General features: G+C 38.2%; 1 protein-coding gene across 1 annotated transcript in view; it reads left to right on the top strand.

Moving 5' to 3' along the window:
* Positions 1-20688, top strand: part of LOC133650429 (palmitoyltransferase ZDHHC23-A-like) — a 27266-nt gene extending 6578 nt beyond the window's left edge. The window contains exons 4-9 of the mRNA XM_062047656.1: positions 3994-4231; positions 15638-15777; positions 15841-15914; positions 19133-19246; positions 20428-20529; positions 20595-20688. Coding sequence (XP_061903640.1) covers positions 3994-4231; positions 15638-15777; positions 15841-15914; positions 19133-19246; positions 20428-20529; positions 20595-20614 — 688 coding nt within the window. The 3' untranslated portion in view covers positions 20615-20688. The remainder of the gene's footprint in view (positions 1-3993; positions 4232-15637; positions 15778-15840; positions 15915-19132; positions 19247-20427; positions 20530-20594) is intronic.

Here is a 20688-nt window from a genome sequence, read left to right as displayed (position 1 = left end):
GCCCATACGCAAGGTTTCAATATCGGTATCGTATCAGAAGTTGTGTTGTGTTGATTATGTTTATCATAATCTAAAAAAGATGATTTGAAGTTGAAATCGTATACATTTTGGATTTTTTTGTTTGTTTTGGCTTCTTCATTTCTTCAAGATTTAGTTTTTTCTCTGAACATGTGACTATTCTTATAAAATTCCAACTGTTATTATGGTTTATTGTCTTGAAAGATGATGTATTTCTCACAACATAGGGATGGATTTCCTCAATAAAATTATGACTATTCTTGTAATTTACAAGAATAGTCATAATTTTATTGAGGAAATCCAGTTGTAAAGTTGTAAATGTTAGAAGTGTTTTAAGGATGTATTTTTTTATCCAAAAATATCACTTTAGTCTCAAATAAAACTTCCATTTTTTTGTCATGACATAACGAAGGAATTAGTTCAATACACTTTGTGCACTGCAGGTGCTAAAACCAATAAACAGTGTCTAAATATGGTAGCTATATGCTAGCCGAACATAGCAAAACAGTCTTATGCAGTGCTTCTGACTTCCACATTTTGATTAAAAAAATCTGCATAAATTGTTTTATATTTTATGCTCCTGACTTAATCTTGCTGATAAATGTGAAGGTATTATTATCATGTTTATTTACCGGTAATTGTATTTTTCAGTATCAAATGGCTCAAGTTGGTCAATTTTTTTTTATAGTTTAAGGTTTTTTTTGTTTTGTTTTTATTACGGGGGAATTAATGCACCTTACATATTTTCAATATTAAATAAACTTGATATAAATATATATATTTTATTTTATTGTTTTTTTTTGTTTAGTTTTTTTGTTTTGTTTTATTTAATAGTACAATGTTATGCTGAGGTGTACTTATAACAATTTTTTAGACAATTTATATTATATACAGTCACGGTGGTGAGTGGGAGCGCGCAAAATGTTTTCTTTTTCCTGGGGTGGGGGCGTAACAAAAATAGTTGAGAAGCACTGATCTAATAGCTAATATCTATAACCATTTTTCATTTTATTTTTACAAAAACATGCTTAAAAGGGTCCTTTAGCCACACTTTGGACACCCTCGTGCAGTGAAAAAGCAGCATTAGCAGAGGTGTGGACTCGAGTCACATGACTTGGACTCGAGTCAGACTCGAGTCATGAATTTGATGACTTTAGACTCGACTTGACAAAATGTAAAGAGACTTGCAACTCGACTTAGACTTTAACATCAATGATTTGTGACTTCACTTGGACTTGACCCTTTTGACTTGACATGACTTGCTACTTTCCCCAAAACCTAAAGCTTAAAAAGTTATTTGGGAGCGCTCCGTAGCTTTCATTTTGTACGTGTCTGTCTATAAGCGTGTGTGCTGCGTGTCAGCGTGTGTGCTCTCAGTACAACAGCCAATCAAATTAGATCTACATTGTTTTCATCACACAGCATTCAGCCAATCAAATTGCAGGACAACCAATGAACAAGAGTTGTCAAACAACGCGCCAGTGAGAAAGATTTATACCAAAGTTGGTTTCGTTCGGGTATAAAAACTACGACTTGGTCAACGAATTGCCGTATGCAAATCACGCAGTTGGAATATTACAGACGGAGACGCAACAACTTCCAACTTCGTTCGACATTTGAAGTTGCACAAAGAAGGGTAAGTTTTGAATGTAAGATAACGTTTATTGGCTAAGTAACATGCCTTTTATTTGCTGTGTAGTTAAATCAGTGAGGCTGTAAACTCACTGCTAACGTCATAAGTTCATAACCATAGACATCTTATAAGGGTACACAGCATCGAGCACTACTGCCTACTGGCGCAGACGAGACGCGGGGCCGCCATCTTGGAGTGGTGATCCGCGGTGATCCGCTCCACTCAGTGCAATTCATTTGGCAGGAGCAATGAACTGTCAGCGCATTTAATTCATTTTACCTCACTGAATACCACTCATTTTCACGCGCTTTTTCGTCATACGTGTAGCTATGATAACAGACACATGTTTTATTATTCATAGTTTGCTTAACAGTAATAGAATATTCTTATACGCTATAAGTGACCAGACGTCTGAGATTAAAACTGGGAATATAATCCCAGAGAAGGGGGAAAAACGGTCAGCTATTTTTAAATTGAAGAAACAATATGATTACGTTACTATGCTACATAAACAATGTATGAATACATTAGATATCTATATATCTTATAGACCGTATCTCTGTTGCTGCAGCAGCAGAGAGTTTATTCTGTCATGACACTTTGTATTGATATTTTGTATTACATTCTTCCCTTAAATGATAATGTTTACAGTGATTGTTATATATGTATTTTTTATGTATGTCGCTTTGGATAAAAGCGTCTGCCAAATACTTAAACATATATAAACACCTGAAAGTCTTTATATCAGCTAAAACCACCAATCTGTTTCACTGGATTCAGAATAAAACCAAATTCTGTTTTACCCAACAATGTCAGTATTTGAATATTGTTACTTGAAGACTTATTCCTGGTTACAATTATACTGTTAAGAAAGTATTGTCTTATATTTTGCCTAAAATGAGAATGCATCATAATCAATGGCGGCTGGTGAATTTTGTTTTAGGTGGGGCTGAAAGTTTGTAAACCAAACCCCTGTAGGGGCGTCATCCTCCCCCAGAAGATTTATTTGTGATTTTCACATACAAATATTGAAGATCTTTGCTCCTTCTCAACTCTGTGGTAATGTTATTTTCATAAAATACAACCAGTAGTACATTGTTAAATCTTACTTGTGAAAAGTAATCCCCCGATTCCTATTTTCAACAGTCCGCTCATTTGAGCAGGAAAACGCTGAACACCAGCCCGGCATCTTTGTTTTCTACCTGTCAACTGTCAGTTTAGGCTGCTCGCCGGCTCCTCATCACCACTTCAAGATGCAAATTGCTTGCGTCACAGCAACCAATATTGCGTCTACTTATAAGATGTTTATGGTTATAACGTCATTTCAAACACGGCAATATGTTGCGTCCACTGCAGTTTGCTACCTTATTCATACTTTTTGTCAAGTGATTTTTTAAGCAGGGTTGCATGAGGTACCTACACTTAACGTTACGTTAGTCAATGTATCACACACAGTAACATAACGTTAGACGGCGGTCAGCAGCACCGCATATTTTAGCCACCTACAAAAAGACAAACCTAGTCAAATAAAGGTCAGTTAAAATGTATACTATATTAAGAATATGTGTACATATTGCATAGGGCCCTGACATCTAAAAAGTACAACTCTGTTCATTGTTATGTTCATGTATTTATGTTTTTCATGTGTACGCACACATCAACACACATACAGTATGAGATGAGATCAATGAGATAAGGTAAGAACAGAATAGAAACTGCTGTGGAACTAGTTACAATGCAATATGCCATGGAAATACAATGTTAACACTTTTGTACAAATAAGTACAGTTGCACTTGTTTTTGCAAATGTGTTTATTCTGTAAAGGAATGAGTTAAATGTTTAAAATTGTTTAAACTATTAAAATGACTGGTTAATAGTGCTATTATGAATTGCAATGTCAGTACTATTTTCTTTCCTGCTATTTCAAATGCACTTGTTTTAATAAATAAATACAGCGGTTTAAAAGCATACACAATCTGTGTAAATGTATTAGTCTGTGGTCAAAAGGACTTGAAAGGACTCGAAACTCAAAATGCAGGACTTGTGACTTGACTTGAGACTTTCCAGTCTTGACTTTGGACTTGACTCTGGACTTGCCTGTCTTGACTCGGGACTTGACTCGAGACTTGAGGGCAAAGACTTGAGACTTACTTGTGACTTGCAAAGCAATGACTTGGTCCCACCTCTGAGCATTAGCATCCAATTAAATTGCTCTGACATCACGTCCTATACTGCTTTCAACCACTAGAGGGCATATTTGCACAATATCTGGAGATCGGTACAATAACCAGCATTGTAGTCTTCATTTCTTATTGAATATGACTTTTTTGACCTCTTGCAGCTCAGCGCTCTGCTTCACGTGTGCCTGGTACGGCGTCATCGTAACGGGCGGCCTGATGTACCTGCTGGTGGCGCAGGTGATGAATATCAGCTTTAACGTGACAGAGCGGGAGGCTCAGCTGGCCCTGAGGAACAAAACGGGCCAGAGACGCCTGTGCGGGCTCGCCGTCGCCACGGGAACAAATTCACGAGGCCTCTACCAGAACTGGGTTGACTTCCTCTCTATGGCCGATGCCTCGGCGTCTCCTCGCTCAGGCCACACTGACGTGGTCTAGTTTCCTCAACATGTGTGTGTGTGCGTATTATATATATATATATATATATATATATATATATATATATATATATATACACATACATATATATACACATATATATATATATACACATATATATATATATATATATATATACACATTATATATATATATATATATATATATATATATATATATATATAATATATATATATATATACACATTATATATATATATATATATATATATATATATATATATATATATATATATATATATATATATATATATATATATATATATATATATATATATATATATATATATATATATTATATAGAGAGAGATATTTACAGTACAGGCCAAAAGTTTGGACACACCTTCTCATTCAATGTGTTTTCTTTATTTTCATGACTATTTACATTGTAGATTGTCACTGAAAGCATCAAAACTATGAATGAACACATTTGGAGTTATGTACTTAAGAAAAAAAGGTGAAATAACTGAAAACATGTTTTATATTCTAGTTTCTTCAAAATACCCATCCTTGCCTCGGATTACTGTTTTACACACTCTTGGCATTCTCTCGATGAGCTTCAAGAGGTAGTCACCTGAAAGGGTTTTCACTTCACAGGTGTCATAGTTTTGATGCCTTCAGTGACAATCTACAATGTAAATAGTCTGGAAAATAAAGAAAATTCATTGAAATGAGAAGGTGTGTCCAAACTTTTGGCCTGTACTGTATGTATGTGTATATATATATATATATATATATATATATATATATATATATATATATATATATATATATATATATATATATACACTACCGTTCAAAAGTTTGGGGTCACCCAAACAATTTTGTGGAATAGCCTTCATTTCTAAGAACAAGAATAGACTGTCAAGTTTCAGATGAAAGTTCTCTTTTTCTGGCCATTTTGAGCGTTTAATTGACCCCACAAATGTGATGCTCCAGAAACTCAATCTGCTCAAAGGAAGGTCAGTTTTGTAGCTTCTGTAACGAGCTAAACTGTTTTCAGATGTGTGAACATGATTGCACAAGGGTTTTCTAATCATCAATTAGTCTTCTGAGCCAATGAGCAAACACATTGTACCATTAGAACACTGGAGTGACAGTTTCTGGAAATGGGCCTCTAAACACCTATGTATATATTGCACCAAAAACCAGACATTTGCAGCTAGAATAGTCATTTACCACATTAGCAATGTATAGAGTGTATTTCTTTAAAGTTAAGACTAGTTTAAAGTTATCTTCATCGAAAAGTACAGTGCTTTTCCTTCAAAAATAAGGACATTTCAATGTGACCCCAAACTTTTGAACGGTAGTGTGTATATATATATATATATATATATATATATATATATATATATATATATATATATATATATATATATATATATATATATATATATATATATATATATATATATGTATGTGTGTGTGTGTGTGTGTGTGTGCACATATTATATCAATATGATGGATATAATTGTATATTAACAGTATGTAAAAGTGTAAAAGTTTGACTCCTACCTTGTTTACGAACAGAAATATCAAGCCGCTAAAATGCGGCAAACATGGATATGGGTGGAGAGTGTGTTTTAAATTTTTCCCATCATGCACTACAATTAATTTAAATGGGTGTATTTTATACTTTTTTATGGTGTTTGGATGTTTTTCATAATATCCACAATGTTCAGCTCAGTGTCCGCCCTGAGATTGGTAGGTCGTGAGTTCAAACCCCGGCCGAGTCATACCAAAGACTATAAAAATGGGACACATTACCTCCCTGCTTGGCACTCAGCATCAAGGGTTGGAATTGGGTGTTAAATCACCAAAATGATTCCCGGGCGTGGCCACCGCTGCTGCTCACTGCTCCCCTCACCTCCCAGTGGGTGAACAAGGGGATGGGTCAAATGCAGAGGACAAATTTCACCACACCTAGTGTGTGTGTGACAATCATTGGTACTTTAACTTTAACTTAACTTCAGTGAGTAGGTTGTGTTTTGTGTGACCGTGTGTGCTGACCTTTATGTTATTTGCATTTGTTCCTTTGTGGGGTTTTTTGCACCATGACTAGGGAAGGTTGTTTGGACTGTGTCATATAAGGAAATGCTTTGCTACTATTTAAGAAGCACTTTCAAGGGTCATTGATCTGATTTACTCACATTGTCCACAAGATGGCAGCAAATATGTAGCTTTCAGAGATCACCTGGTATGGAAGATTGATTTAAAAGCCCTCAGCGATGCTTTGTTGAACTCATGACGTCTTGCGAGCCAAATTGGAGAGGCTGGCGAGCTGCATTTGGCTCGCGGGCCGTAGTTTGTACACCACTGGTTTAAATCATGTCTGCATTTAATGTGCAACTGAAAGCTTTATTTGCCATCCATGCCGGTTGTCATAAATGCACTTCTTCAGCTATGTGACAGGTGCAAAATATTATAATCATATGTCAGTATAGTGCAGTGCACTTCCACACCACTGTAAACTACAACATTTTAATGAGTAGATATTCTGTAGAGGGCGGCGTTGCACTGAGGATTGCTCAAGAGAGCACACTGCTTTGTTTGTGTATAAAACACACGCTGGTGCATGAGCAGTGTTTATAACTATGTACTAGACAAATAGTTTTTTTTGTAATACTAAATACTGGTATCATATGTGTATATATGGTATCTGCTGATGTAGTATACCGATAAAAGAGGTCGATACGATATATGTCAAAATGACAAACATCGTCACCGATTATCGGCCAATCTTGAGTTTGAAGCAAATCAGTGGAGCCAATTGACAACATTTACCACATAGAATGTGCAGATGGTGCTTGATTAGTCAAGTTTGAAATCATTCTCAAGAATATTTTCCGAATTAAAAGTACAGGTACCTGCTCAAAAGGGAACTGCACTTTTTGGGGGGAATTCTGCCTATCGTTCAGAGACAAAAACACACTTGTCTTTTTTTATAGGATTTTAAAGATGATAAAAACGATTGAAAGTTGCGGCTAACGGGAGTCATCGTTGTGGCCTACAAAGCCCTCTAAACAACTTCAAAACCCTCCATCAACGTTTTATATACAAACGGCAAGTAAATATATAATGTAATAACAGACACCTTCCTAACAATATGTAATATGTTCAATAATTACCATATTTTGGTCATTTTATTCATTATCAGAACTTATTTCCACAAATGTATTTCCTTTTCCATAGCAATGCACCGCCAACTTCCGGCAAGAAATGTGTGTTCTTACTTCTGGAACCAGACGGGAGTGTGTTGTAGTCATGCCAGACTTGGTAACAGACAACAAAGACAACTATTTTTGGACAAATGAGGATTTACAACCTAATCTTTTTGATGCTGAATATACTGAGGATGAACTGCTGCTTAAAGAAGAAAGCAAAAAGGAAGGCTGAAACATTGAAGCAGACGGAAGCCAAGAGAGTGAGGTCGGCGTGACTTGACGGTGTAAATGTTAAACTTGGAGCCAAACTATGTGGACATAAATGGATTGCTTACCCAAAATGAACAGGACACGTCCCCGGCCAGCTGGACCAAATGCACAACTGTCCATCGAGTGAGTCACTTTAATGTCGATCATGATCCACGCAGCATGTCGTGCTTTTTAATACAATTACATACGCTGTCGAGCTAGCTGTGTACAAACAAAACATGAAATGTGTGCTAATACTTTAGAGACACTGTAATATGATTGTTCATGTTTTTCAGTCGGTACAGATTGGTGTCCTACTGCATTTTGTTGGGTATTACAGCCTCATAAGCCATTCAGCTCCTGACACGAAAACGAGCTTACTTCTTGCCGTAGCTAGCTTACGGCTAATGCTTTTGCATGCCGTCTCAAGACGTTGAGTTACTACGCTAAATAAACAGTTCCTCAGTGTTCGCTCTTACAAAACAGTTTAGTTATTATACAGGTTACGAAACGTAAATTATTGTATTGTTGGCAGTTTTTGAATGCATTTTTAAACTGATTTCGAGGCAGAATGGATTGCTCCCATTAGCTACATTGCTAGCCACCTAGATTGTAGATTATTACAAAATAGAATGCAAAACGAAACAAAAAACGTTTGTCTTTTTGTGAACGATAGGCACAATTTCTAAAAAAGTGTGCTTCGCCTCTAAGGTATTAGGAATATGAAGCGCCCCAATCAATATCACGATTATTCAAATATGGATACATCCATCCATCTTCTTCCCCTTAGAGACATCATATTAACTTATTGATTAACTTGATCGGTAGGTCGTGAGTTCAAACCCCGGCCGAGTCATACCAAAGACTAAAAAAATTGGACCCATTACCTCCCTGCTTGGCACTCAGCATCAAGGGTTGGAATTGGGGGTTAAATCACCAAAAATTATTCCTGGCGCAGCCACTGCTGCTGCTCACTGCTCCCCTCCCAGGGAATGGGTCAAATGCAGAGAGAAATGTCACCACACCTATTGTGTGTGTGACAATCATTGGTACTTTAAGGGGAAAATCCTCTATTAGGATTTTTTTGTTTGTTAATTTACATACTCAATGTGGCTTCCCTTGGACAATTTTTCATCAACTAATATACCAAGACATTTTGTACATTGATGTTACCAATTAGCAGCTTTGGTTGTTGCTTTGGAAAAAGTTGTATTTCTAAAAAAATAAAAATATGGTTTGATTTGAGGTGTATTCAGTTTGTGAGATCCAAGTGAGACAAGGCAATATTTGTATCATCCTCAATAAAACTTGAAAGACAAGAGTCAGATATTGCAGTAAAATCCTTAATAGAGATTAACAACAGAAGGGGCTCAAGAATGGAACCTTGCGGCACACCTGAATGTAGTTGTTCTTCTTTTCGATAAATGGCTATTTATACAATGTTCCCTGTGACAAAGGTAATCACAAAACCATTACTTAGCCCACAAAATATGTCCTATGGGGCACTTTTCCGTTATGTTGCATGAATGGATTGTTTGGATATGTAATGTTTTTATGCAAGTGAGCACGGTGGTACAGGGGTTAGTGCATGTACCTCACAATACGAAGGTCCTGGGATCGATCCTGGGCTCTGGATCTTTCTGTGTGGAGTTTGCATGTTCTCCTCGTGAGTGTGTGGGTTCCCGCCGGGTACTCCGGCTTCCTCCCACCTCCAAAAACATGCACCTGGGGATAGGTTGATTGGCAGCACTAAATTGGCCCGAGTGTGGGAATGTGAGTGTGAATGTTGTCTATCTGTGTTGGCCCTGTGATGAGGTGGCGACTTGTCCAGGGGGTACCCTGCCTTCCGCTTGAAGCAGCTGAGATAGGCTCCAGCACCCCCCGCGACCCCGAACGGGTCAAGCGGTAAAAAATGGATGGATGGATGGAGCAGCTTATAGAGCAAACATGCCACCTGGTGGCAGTGAGCAGTATATCAGCTTGGATTCCATGACATCACTGCTTTGAAGCCCTTGAAATCAAAGTCCACAATTTGATAAAATTGATAAGAATTTAATCGGAGCGAATCCACTGATAAAATTATACAGTGTTACTATGACTTATTACTGCAGAAAACTGTTTATATCATTGACATATGCGCAACAATGTGAACATTGCAGCAATTCAAGCAGAGATCAACCAACCGCCTTTTGGTTTCCTCTAGTCACCAAAAATAAAACTATGTTCATTTATGCTTTAAAATGCTTAATTTAGAGCATAATTGTTGTATAATATCACAATATGCTTTAAAAAAATTTTTTACAAAACAATCAAAATCCGACTTGTCCAGGGTGTACCCCGCCTTCCGCCCGATTGTAGCTGAGATAGGCTCCAGCGCCCCCCGCGACCCCGAAGGGAATAAGCGGTAGAAAATGGATGGATGGACAATCAAAATCTGCAATATTCAGAGTAGCGAGGTACAACTGTAATGCTCTACACGTGGCTCCGAGCTCGTCAGAGCTTTTCTTCCTGTCACTCACACACCCCATTGACCTAAAAAGATACAGGCATGGCACAAAGAAAAAAGGTATCTCAAAGGTTGTTAGCAAGATAGCAAACAACAGAAGAGGAGCTATGATGCTAATTTTAAGATAATGCCATCGATGACGCACAGTCGCCAAACAGCTTCCAAGCAGCGGAATGAAATATGATTAGACTGATATGAAAACGCAATTAGGTTTTTGGTTCTTGCCATTTCCAAAATCAGGTCTTATAGAGTCATCTTATATTCAAAGCTGGAACAAATAGGTGTATAAGTACGTGAAGATATAGATATGTGAAGATATATACCTTGTCTACACCTACTAGTAGTGTTGTCCCGATACCAATATTTTGGTACCGGTACCAAATGTATTTTGATACTTTTCGGTACTTTTCTAAATAAAAGGGACAACAAAAAATGGCATTATTGGCTTTATTTTAACAAAAAATCCAACGGTACATTAAACATATATTTCTTATTGCAAGTTTGTCCTTAAATAAAATAGTGAACATACGAGACCACTTGTCTTTTAGTAGTAAGTAAGCAAACAAAGGCTCCTAATTAGTCTGCTGACGTATGCAGTAACATATTGTGTCATTTATCATTCTATTATTTTGTCAAAATTATTAAGGACAAGTGGTAGAAAATTAATTATTAATCTACTTGTTCATTTACTGTTCATATCTGCAGGGGCGCCGCTAGGGATTTTGGGACCCCATGAAAAGAATCTTTACAGGGCCCCCTGTATTATAATTTCATCATCATTAGGGGCCTCTCTGGGCCCCCCTCCATCATGGGCCTCTAGAATCCGTCTCCTTTACCCCCCTTTTCGGCGCCCCTGCATATCTGCTTACTTTCTCTTTCAACATGTTCTATCTACACTTCTGTTAAAATTGAATAATCACTTATTCTTCTGTTGTTTGATACTTTACATTAGTTTTGGATGACACCACAAATTTGGGTATCAATCCAATACCAAGTAGTTACAGGATCATACATTGGTCATATTCAAAGTCCTCGTGTGTCCAGGGATATATTTACTGAGTTTATAAACATGATATACATTTTTTTTTTAACTAAATAAGATTTTGCGATGCTCAAAAATATCGATGTAATTATAGTAGTATCGACTATATATGTTCCTGTACTTGGTATCATTACAGTGGATGTTAGGTGTAGATCCACCATGGCGTTTGTTTCCATTTTGACGCCGGTGAGCTACAGTGTGTAGTGAAACATGTTTAGCTATTCCTCGTCCTGCATGGATGATACTTGTAAGAAACTTACTTTATTTGTCGCCATGGAGGCGAGGATTAGTGATTTGGAAGTAGTTACAACACTGCAGACCGCGGCTTTGATTGATTGATTGAGACTTTTATTAGTAGATTGCACAGTGAAGTACATATTCCGTACAATTGACCACTAAATGGTAACACCCGAATAAGTTTTTCAACTTGTTTAAGTCGGGGTTAGCCGCTAGCTAGCTAGCCACGTCTTAAAGCACCTCTTCCGGTGGGAGTTTCAGTGTTATAACTTCACCTTTATCATTAGTTTTTAAGTCAAAATTCGTCTGTTCTCCCTTTTCTGTCTACACACCTTGTCTGCTTGTAAGTACTCTGTGATTGTGCGCTGCCAAACATGCTCCTCTGCTCGTAAACCAGCAATGACATGACGTGACGATGACTGGGGCAGGGAGGGGACCGGTACATTTTAGAAGCGGTATAGTACCAAATATGATTCATTAGTATCGCGGTACTATACTAATACCGGTATACCGTACAACCCTACCTTCTAGTAATCACTTATAATCCTGAAAGCACTTCCCTTGTTGTCTCTGCCAGTGTTGCCAACTTGCCAACTTTCTCGCTAAATCGGACGACTTTCCAACTCTGCCTAGCGACTTTTCCCCCCCCTCAAAATCAACTAAAGACAAATCTAGCAAATTTGGGGGGCGGTGGGGTTTAAAGACATTAAAGCAGGTATCGCTCTGCAGTTAATTTCCTCAACGAGCCCCTCCTCACAGTCAGTCAGGGTGACAGTAGCCTCACGCAGCAGTCCCAGCTGCAATCAGAGCATAGAGGAGGCCCAAACACCTCTTAGTCGTTTGATTGATTGATTGAAACTTTTATTAGTAGACTGCAAATGAAATGGGCGTGTGCCTCGGTTTACAGAGCAAGATTCATTTAATTTTAAATTTTCCTTTATTTAAGCAGGTGAAAACTCATTGAGATTAAAATCTGTTTTACAAAAGTGACCTGTAACAACAACAAAAACAACAGTAGTCGCACACAATAATTTAAATAAAAATACATTACTTACAAAATTTACATTAAAAACACACAATCGGTAAACATTTTTATGTTTCAGTAAAACAATTTAAAAACCAGTATAGTGCCCAGTAGAACCAGTTTCTTGATCCTTTAAAATGGCCTGAAATTCCCCCATAGTGATGAGTTCAGTTTGGGGGAATTTCAGGCCATGTTGATGTAAATGTTTCCTCACTAACACGCTGAAAGTAAATCACTGCAAGGTCCTAACCCCATCATCAATACATTTTGTAACTCTAACATTTAACAATGCCGAACAAAATAAATTAATAGAAAACAAACTAAGATGAAAGTTAATTTGCAGTTGTAATCATTTTTATCGTTTCCTAACTCACGTTTTATCTCTCCCGCAACATTATTACTCTCTTCTACAGTGTCCGTTGCAATCAATTATGCAAATGAGTTGGTGATGTCATCTAGCAACCAATAGCTACTTTCCTTACCGAGGAGTTGGCAACACTGGACTGTGCTTGGTCACCTCCCTGACTAGACTAAGATGAATGCAGCAATGGCATCCTGGATGAAAACCAATGCTCCCCATCCAATCTGATGGATTTTGAGAGGTGCTGCAAAGAGGAATGGGCAAAATTGCCCAAAGATAGGTGTGCCAAGCTTGTGGCATTGTATTGAAAAAGACTTGAGGCTGTAATTGCTGCCAAGGGTGCATCAAAAAAGTATTGAGCAAAGGCTGTGAATACTGAATACTTATGTACATGGGATTTTTTTTTAGTTTTTTAGTTTTAATACATTTGAAAAAAAATTCTATAAACGTTTTCCCATTTTCCTTATGGGGTATTAGGTGTAGAATCTTAAGGACAAAAATGAACTTATGTTAATGAACTTATTCCAAAATTGAATAAGTTCATTAACATAACAAAATGTGGAAAAAGTGAAACACCATGAATACCTTTCGGATGCACTGTATGGATCTTTGAAAAGTGCGACGCAAAAGCAATAAATACATAACTAGCTTGACACGATTGTTAGCCTTGATGCTAGTCAGAAATTCCATTTGAGGTTGGTCGTCACATGTACTCATATATTCACATATACACTATATTGCCAAAAGTATTTGGCCACCTGCCTTGACTCACATATGAACTTGAAGTGCCATCCCATTCCTGACCCATAGGGTTCTATATGATGTCGATCCACCTTTTGCAGCTATTACAGCTTCAACTCTTCTGGGAAGGCTGTCCACAAGGTTGCGGAGTGACACCAGCTGGGCTGCTAAGGGTAGCACTTAATGGGACGAACACACCCAGGGGCTAGATCACCCTGGGGTGGGCCCTTCCTCGTCAGAGGTTGTCTTGAGGTAAGCCGGGGCGAAACACCCTGTGGCGCTGGGGCACACAACTGAAGATGTGTCCCAATGGTGGAAAAGCCTCCCAGCAGTGTCACCTAGCCTCACTCAGGTATGCGGTCAAGTGCAAGCCTGGCTCAGGGAGGAGGACGCCCCTGCCATGCAGAGTCCCCAGGGATTGTGCCAACTAGTCCTTTCAAAAAAATTCTAGGAATTTTCGACCATTCTTCCAAAAGCGCATTGGTGAGGTCACACACTGATGTTGGTCGAGAAGGCCTGGCTCTCAGTCTCCGTTCTAATTCATCCCAAAGGTGTTCTATCGGGTTCGGGTCAGGACTCTGTGCAGGCCAGTCAAGTTCATCCACACCAGACTCTGTCATCCATGTTTTTATGGACCTTGCTTTGTGCACTGGTGCACAGTCATGTTGGAAGAGGAAGGGGCCCGCTCCAAACTGTTCCCACAAAGTTAGGAGCATGGAATTGTTCAAAATGTTTTGGTTTCCTGGAGCATTCAAAGTTCCTTTCACTGGAACTAAGGGTCCAAGCACAACTCCTGAAAAAAACCCCCACACTATAATTCCTCCTCCACCAAATTTATATATATATATATATATATATATATATATATATATATATATATATATATATATATATATATATATATATATATATATATATATATATATATATATATATATATATATATATATATATATATATATGTATGCAGTCCAAAATATACCGTTCTCCTGGCAACCTCCAAACCCTCGTCCATCAGATTTCCAGATGGAAAAGCGTGATTCATCACTCCAGAGAACGCGTCTCCACTGCTCTAGAGTCCTGTGGCGACGTGCTTTACACCACTGTATCCGACGCTTTGCATTGGACTTGGTGATGTATGGCTTAGATGCAGCTGGTCGGCCATGGAAACCCATTCCATGAAGCTCTTTGCGTACTGGGGTGGCCAAATACTTTTGGCAATATAGTGTATGACATAATACAGAAGGCTGGCATAAAGATGTGGTTCTTATTCACGTTCCTTGCTCATTTTGTGTGAGGATGCAACCACTGATGGGGTTGGTTGGCACAGTCTCTTTGTTTGAATGAGTGGGGGGGGGAGGAGGAGAGGAATGTGCACTTCAAGCCAACACCTTACGCTTCAGTTAAATGTAAGAATGATTATTAAAAGATGTTTTGATGATGTGAGCGTGACAACTAACCCCGCCCTGACCCCTGATTGCCATAACTTTGGGTCAAATGACGAGACAAGAGCGTTGAGAGAGAAAGAGAACACAAGACCAGATGATCCGTTTCAGATCCCATGGAAGCGTTTGTGCTGCAACTGCTGACATCTGAATTTAATTCTGCACTCTCTCTGCGCCATGGAATTCGCTGGTTTTGTTTACCACTTTTAGTCCGAACTTGCAATGTTGCAAAACTCCACAGTATTAGCAGGCATGTTTTTGTTGCCACGAATTCTACCCGGATGGGGTTAAAATGTGAGGGACGTGTTTGGACTCCACTCAGCTCCCATTCAGCATGCAAGTGTGAGTGTGGGGGGGTGGGGGGCACCATATAAATATAAATGTCAGGCAGGCAGAGCCATTGCATTTCATCCTCACCATCGCCATGAACTTGCTGCTGACACTGCTGGCCGTCGCCCTCGCCTCCACGGGGCTGTCTGCAGAAGTCCTGCCCCAAGCGGACTTCAACCTACAGGCGGTATGTGAGACTTCTCAGATTCTGGGCATCATTTCGCACGCAAACACATTGCACATGTCGTCAGATGGCGGGCAAGTGGTACCTGATTGGTTTCGCCTCCAACGGCCAATGGTTTGTCAACCGCCGCGCCAGTATGAAGATGGGCACGGCCGTGCTCGGCCCGACTGCAGACGGTGACCTGGATATGTCCTATGCAAGTTTGAAGTGAGTTAGACACCATTTTTTTTTTCTTTAAAGGGAAGCATTAGTCAACACGTTTCTCTGCAGATCTGACGGCTCATGCTGGAGAATGAACAACCTGGCGAAGAAGACGGACATGCCTGGAAAGTTCACGTACACAAGTGAGTGTGTGCACAAATATACAGTAGGCTGCACACAACAGGGTCAAATGCGTCAACACATGTCCTTCTACTGTGTTGCCTGTGCTATTATTATTATTATTGTTGTTACTATTAACGGCGCCGTTTTTAAACCCAATAAGTTGGATAGGCTTGAAATTTCTCCTACAGCTCAACAGAACACTTTCTGGTGTTTTGCTTAATCTTCATTGAATTTGGTACACGCCTTAAGGGGACTTCATTTTTTAATGTCAAATTTGAGCACATTAGTTGAAAAACATGGACGGGGCACAGTTGTGACTTAGCATTGATTTGCCATAAGTTATTGATCGTTTTGTCTAATGATTATAAGACTGAGGACATACTGTATGTACTGTACTTAAGGATGGGTACCGAATTTGGTACTTTCATAGGCACTGACCAAATTCTGTCAGTACTGCTGGGTATAGATTCACGTAAAATCAAACTGTGCCATATTTCGACATCACGTCCGGTCGCAGACTCAGGACTAGCCCAAACACTTGGCGGGGAAACAAGCATTCCAGCATTGCACAATCTGGCTCTAGGTAACGTTGCAATTTTCCATGTCAACAAAGCAAGTATGCCTTGTAGAAAGCGCTCAAAAGTAATGTGCCACTTTTCAAAATGCAATAGCTCGGTGCTAATTTACATTGGATATGCCATGCGCATGCTACTGATTAGCATTAGCAATTTTACATGGCAGTTTTAACAAACTTGTTCATGAAAACTACAACTAAGATGCACGTTACAATCAAACAGTACAATACTTACAGTTTAAACTCTTTGTAAATGGTACAGCACGGTTTGAATTATAAACTCACTGTTAAATGTCCCAAAAAAATTAGGTTTTAATAATAAACAAATTAACATTTATTAACACATAAGTGTACTGAAAATTGGTACCGTTAAGTACCTTATGGGTTTAAATGTGAAAAGTTCCCATCTATATATGTATTGCTAGTGTGCCCTCCAATGCCTTTTGAGTACAACCCATAGTTGGCGCCACAAATCATTTAAAAAAAGTAGAGGGGGATATGACATCAGACCTTTCGCCTCAATTTTCTTTTAGGTTTTTGCTTTGACCAGGAACAATAATACCTGGAATTTGACTTATGGGTGACTGATACTGTAGCATTGTGAATGAATGATTCAACCTCTAACTCTACTTTAGGTTCAATCAATTAGGTTTATTTATTTGCTAAAGTACACGCCATTATTGGTATAAAAAAAAAAAAGCTTTTATCTATCAATACAGTATCAGGATTACAGGTTACATGGGGCATATATTTATCAGTCATAATATTAAGTACTCATGCATGATCTAATGCAGGGGTCGGGAACCTTTTTGGCTGACAGAGCCATGAAAGCCAAATATGTTAAAATGTATTTTTATGAGAGCCATATAATATTTTTTTTAACACTGAATACAACTAAATGCGTGCATTTTTAAGTAAGACCAACATTTTCAGAGTACAATAAGTCTCTTGTTCTTTTTAATAACATTGTTATTCTGAAGCTAACCTATAATAAATTAAGATACTTCTTACCATTAATGCGACTTCTTGAACAGGTGCGGTAGAAAACGGATGGATGGATTAAAATGCATGAGAATGTTTTATATTTTAGAACGTTATTTTTAACACTGTGATTACCAGCGGAGTTATTCATTACTTATCGTGTTAAGCAATGTCAGCTAAGATTTAGCTGAGAGCCAGATGCAGTCATCAAAAGGGCCACATCTGGCTCGGGAGCCGTAGGTTCCCTACCCCTAATTTAATGCAATGATTCTCAAACCAATGGTACTTTATGTAGTGGTATGCCAAAGAATCAATCAATTAAATATTCAAACAATGGTATTGCTCAAACCGCGTGTAATGTTCAAACAGTGTAATGTTACAGTGGCCAAAAATATACTTATTGAATAAAACCCCTGCTTTGTTTTTAATGAATACTTAGGCCTACTATGCTACTGAATTTAAATGTTGGTCATTATGGTGGTACTTGGAGAGCCAAGTGTTATCTGAGGCTGTACTTGGTTAAACAAGTTTGAGAACCACCGATCTAATGCGTCTAGTTTTCTTAACTACATTTTTATTGGACTTTTTAGAGGAAACAAATATACAGACTTATTTTAAAAAATATATATATATCGTAGTTAAAATAGTGCAAAACCGATAATAAATAAAGTTGTATTTTGTTAAAAAAATCTAAATAAAAATATGCTTGTGGGAAAGTACATCAAAACATTTTTGCTTCTATATCAAACAGAAGGATCAGCATTTTTTTTTCATAGGCTTCAGCCACCCCCGCGACCCCGAGAAGGACAAGCGGTAGAAAATGGATGGCTGGATGGATGAATAAATTGTTCTCTTCTGCAATCTTCCATCAGATGTAATATATAGGATTATTTTTTTCTATTGTCCATGTCTTTGCTTTTTAAAGTCCATTCCGCGGAAAAGAAAATCAATTCACATCTGAATCCTGATTCTGTATTAATTAGAATCTAAATCGATTTTAAGGTTATTTTTCATGTACAGTATATGTCATACATAGCAGCCAAGAGTTTTTTAAAAATTTTTTACCTGTAACCTGTTTTGAAAGGTTTCGCTATATTTTTTATACCAAATAACAAATGGCTTTTTTTTTTTTTAATTCAATAATCCTGTTAAATCGAGAGACTATTCTGAATTGAATCATGAGTTGTTGTAAGATTCACATACCTATGTCAAGCCACATATTTAGAGAAGGATGCGTCTGTTTTCAAGGTGTGAGGTGGCGTGAAGACTGTAGGGTAGGTGCAGAGTCTTAGGAAAAATTCAAAAAAATGTGTGAAATAAATGCCAAACTAACCTAAGTCGTGCCTAAAAGCTAAAGTAATTGATTTTTAGTCCTTGTGGTGGGAGGAAAAAGTATGGGGTGAGCACAAAACGCCAAAAAAATATATTCAGGAAAGTTTTTCGGCAAGGTTAGATTTACTTGTGCTACACTTTGAAACACTCCATCTAGCGAGAGCCAATGAAAGTATATATGGTAACCAAAATACACAATAATAAAATATTGTTTAATTATAACCTCTCTGTCATTGTCAATCCTTTTACGGCATCATTTTTTATGCAAGCATATTTAATATTTGTCTGCTGAGCATAATAAAATAAGGGTTGGTATGCATCACCTGTGCTTTCATGAGATCTGTCCATCAGGCTGGGGCAACGCCAACGACATGCGTGTGGTGGATGTCAAGTACGACCAGTACGTCCTGACGCACACTGTAAAGTTAGACGGGGGTAATCCAACAGTGATAAACAAGCTTTACGGTAAGGATACATCACACCATCCGTGGTCATCACAAAGTAGTAGTACAAAACCCAAAACCAGTGAAGTTGGCACATTGTGTAAATCGTAAATAAAAACAGAATACAATGATTTGCAAATCCTTTTCAACTTATATTCAATTGAATAGACTGCAAAGACAAGATATTTCATGTTTGAACTGAGAAACTAAATATTTTTTGCAAATAATCATTAATTTAGAATTTAATGGCAGCAACCCATTGCAAAAACGTTGGCACAGGGGCATTTTTACCGCTGTGTTACATGGCCTTTCCTTTTAACAACACTCAGTAAACGTTTGGGAACTGAGGAGACCAATTTTTGAAGGTTTTCAGGTGGAATTCTTTCCCATTCTTGCTTGATGTACAGCTTAAGTTGTTCAACAGTCCAGGGTCTCCGTTGTGGTATTTTAGGCTTCATAATGCGCCACACATTTTCAATGGGAGACAGGTCTGGACTACAGGCAGGCCAGTCTAGTACCCGCACTCTTTTACTACGAAGCAGCGCTGTTGTAACACATGGCTTGGCATTATATTGCTGAAATAAGCAGGGGCGTCCATGATAATGTTGCTTGGATGGCAACCTATGTTGCTCCAAAACCTGTATTTACCTTTCAGCATTAATGATGCCTTCACAGATGTGTAAGTTACCCATGTCTTGGGCACTAATACACCCCCATACCATCACACATGCTGGCTTTTCAACTTTGCACCTATAACAATCCGGATGGTTCTTTTCCTCTTTGTTCCGGAGGACACCACGTCCACAGTTTCAAAAAACAATTTGAAATGTGGACTCGTCAGACCACAGAACCCAATATTGGCACCCACCTGTTCCCAATCAGCCTGTTCACCTGTGGGATGTTCCAAATAAGTGATTGATGAGCATTCATCAACTTTCTCAGTCTTTTTTGCCACTTGTGCCAGCTTTTGTGAAACATGTTGAAGGCATCAAATTCCAAATTAGCTAATATTTGCAAAAAATAAAGTTGACCAGTTCGAACGTTAAGTATCTTGTCTTTGCAGTGTATTCAATTTAATATAGGTTGAAAAGGATTTGCAAATCATTGTATTCTGTTTTTATTTACGATTTACAAAACGTGCCAACTTCACTGGTTTTGGGGTTTGTAGTGGTAGACTTACCCTGATCATGTGACTCCACACAGGCCGTGCACAGGATCTCAGCACGGATCTGCTGGAGAAGTTCAGGCAGTTCTCACTCGAAACTGGAATTCTACCTGAAAATATTGCATTCCTTCCCAAAAATGGTACAAGTAGGCAGTGTGAAGGACTTTTGTGTGATGATGTGTAACCAAAACACGTTCTCTTTTAGGTGAGTGCCCGGCAGCCTGAAATGAACGAGCTGCTGTCAAAGAGGAATATTTACTAGAAATACAGATGTGTGCAAATAAAAACAGCTAACATAC

This window comes from Entelurus aequoreus, linkage group LG05 (assembly GCF_033978785.1).
Source record: "Entelurus aequoreus isolate RoL-2023_Sb linkage group LG05, RoL_Eaeq_v1.1, whole genome shotgun sequence".
Taxonomy (NCBI): domain Eukaryota; kingdom Metazoa; phylum Chordata; class Actinopteri; order Syngnathiformes; family Syngnathidae; genus Entelurus; species Entelurus aequoreus.
Note: the sequence above shows the minus strand (reverse complement) of the source record. Positions and strands in the feature narration are given on the sequence as shown.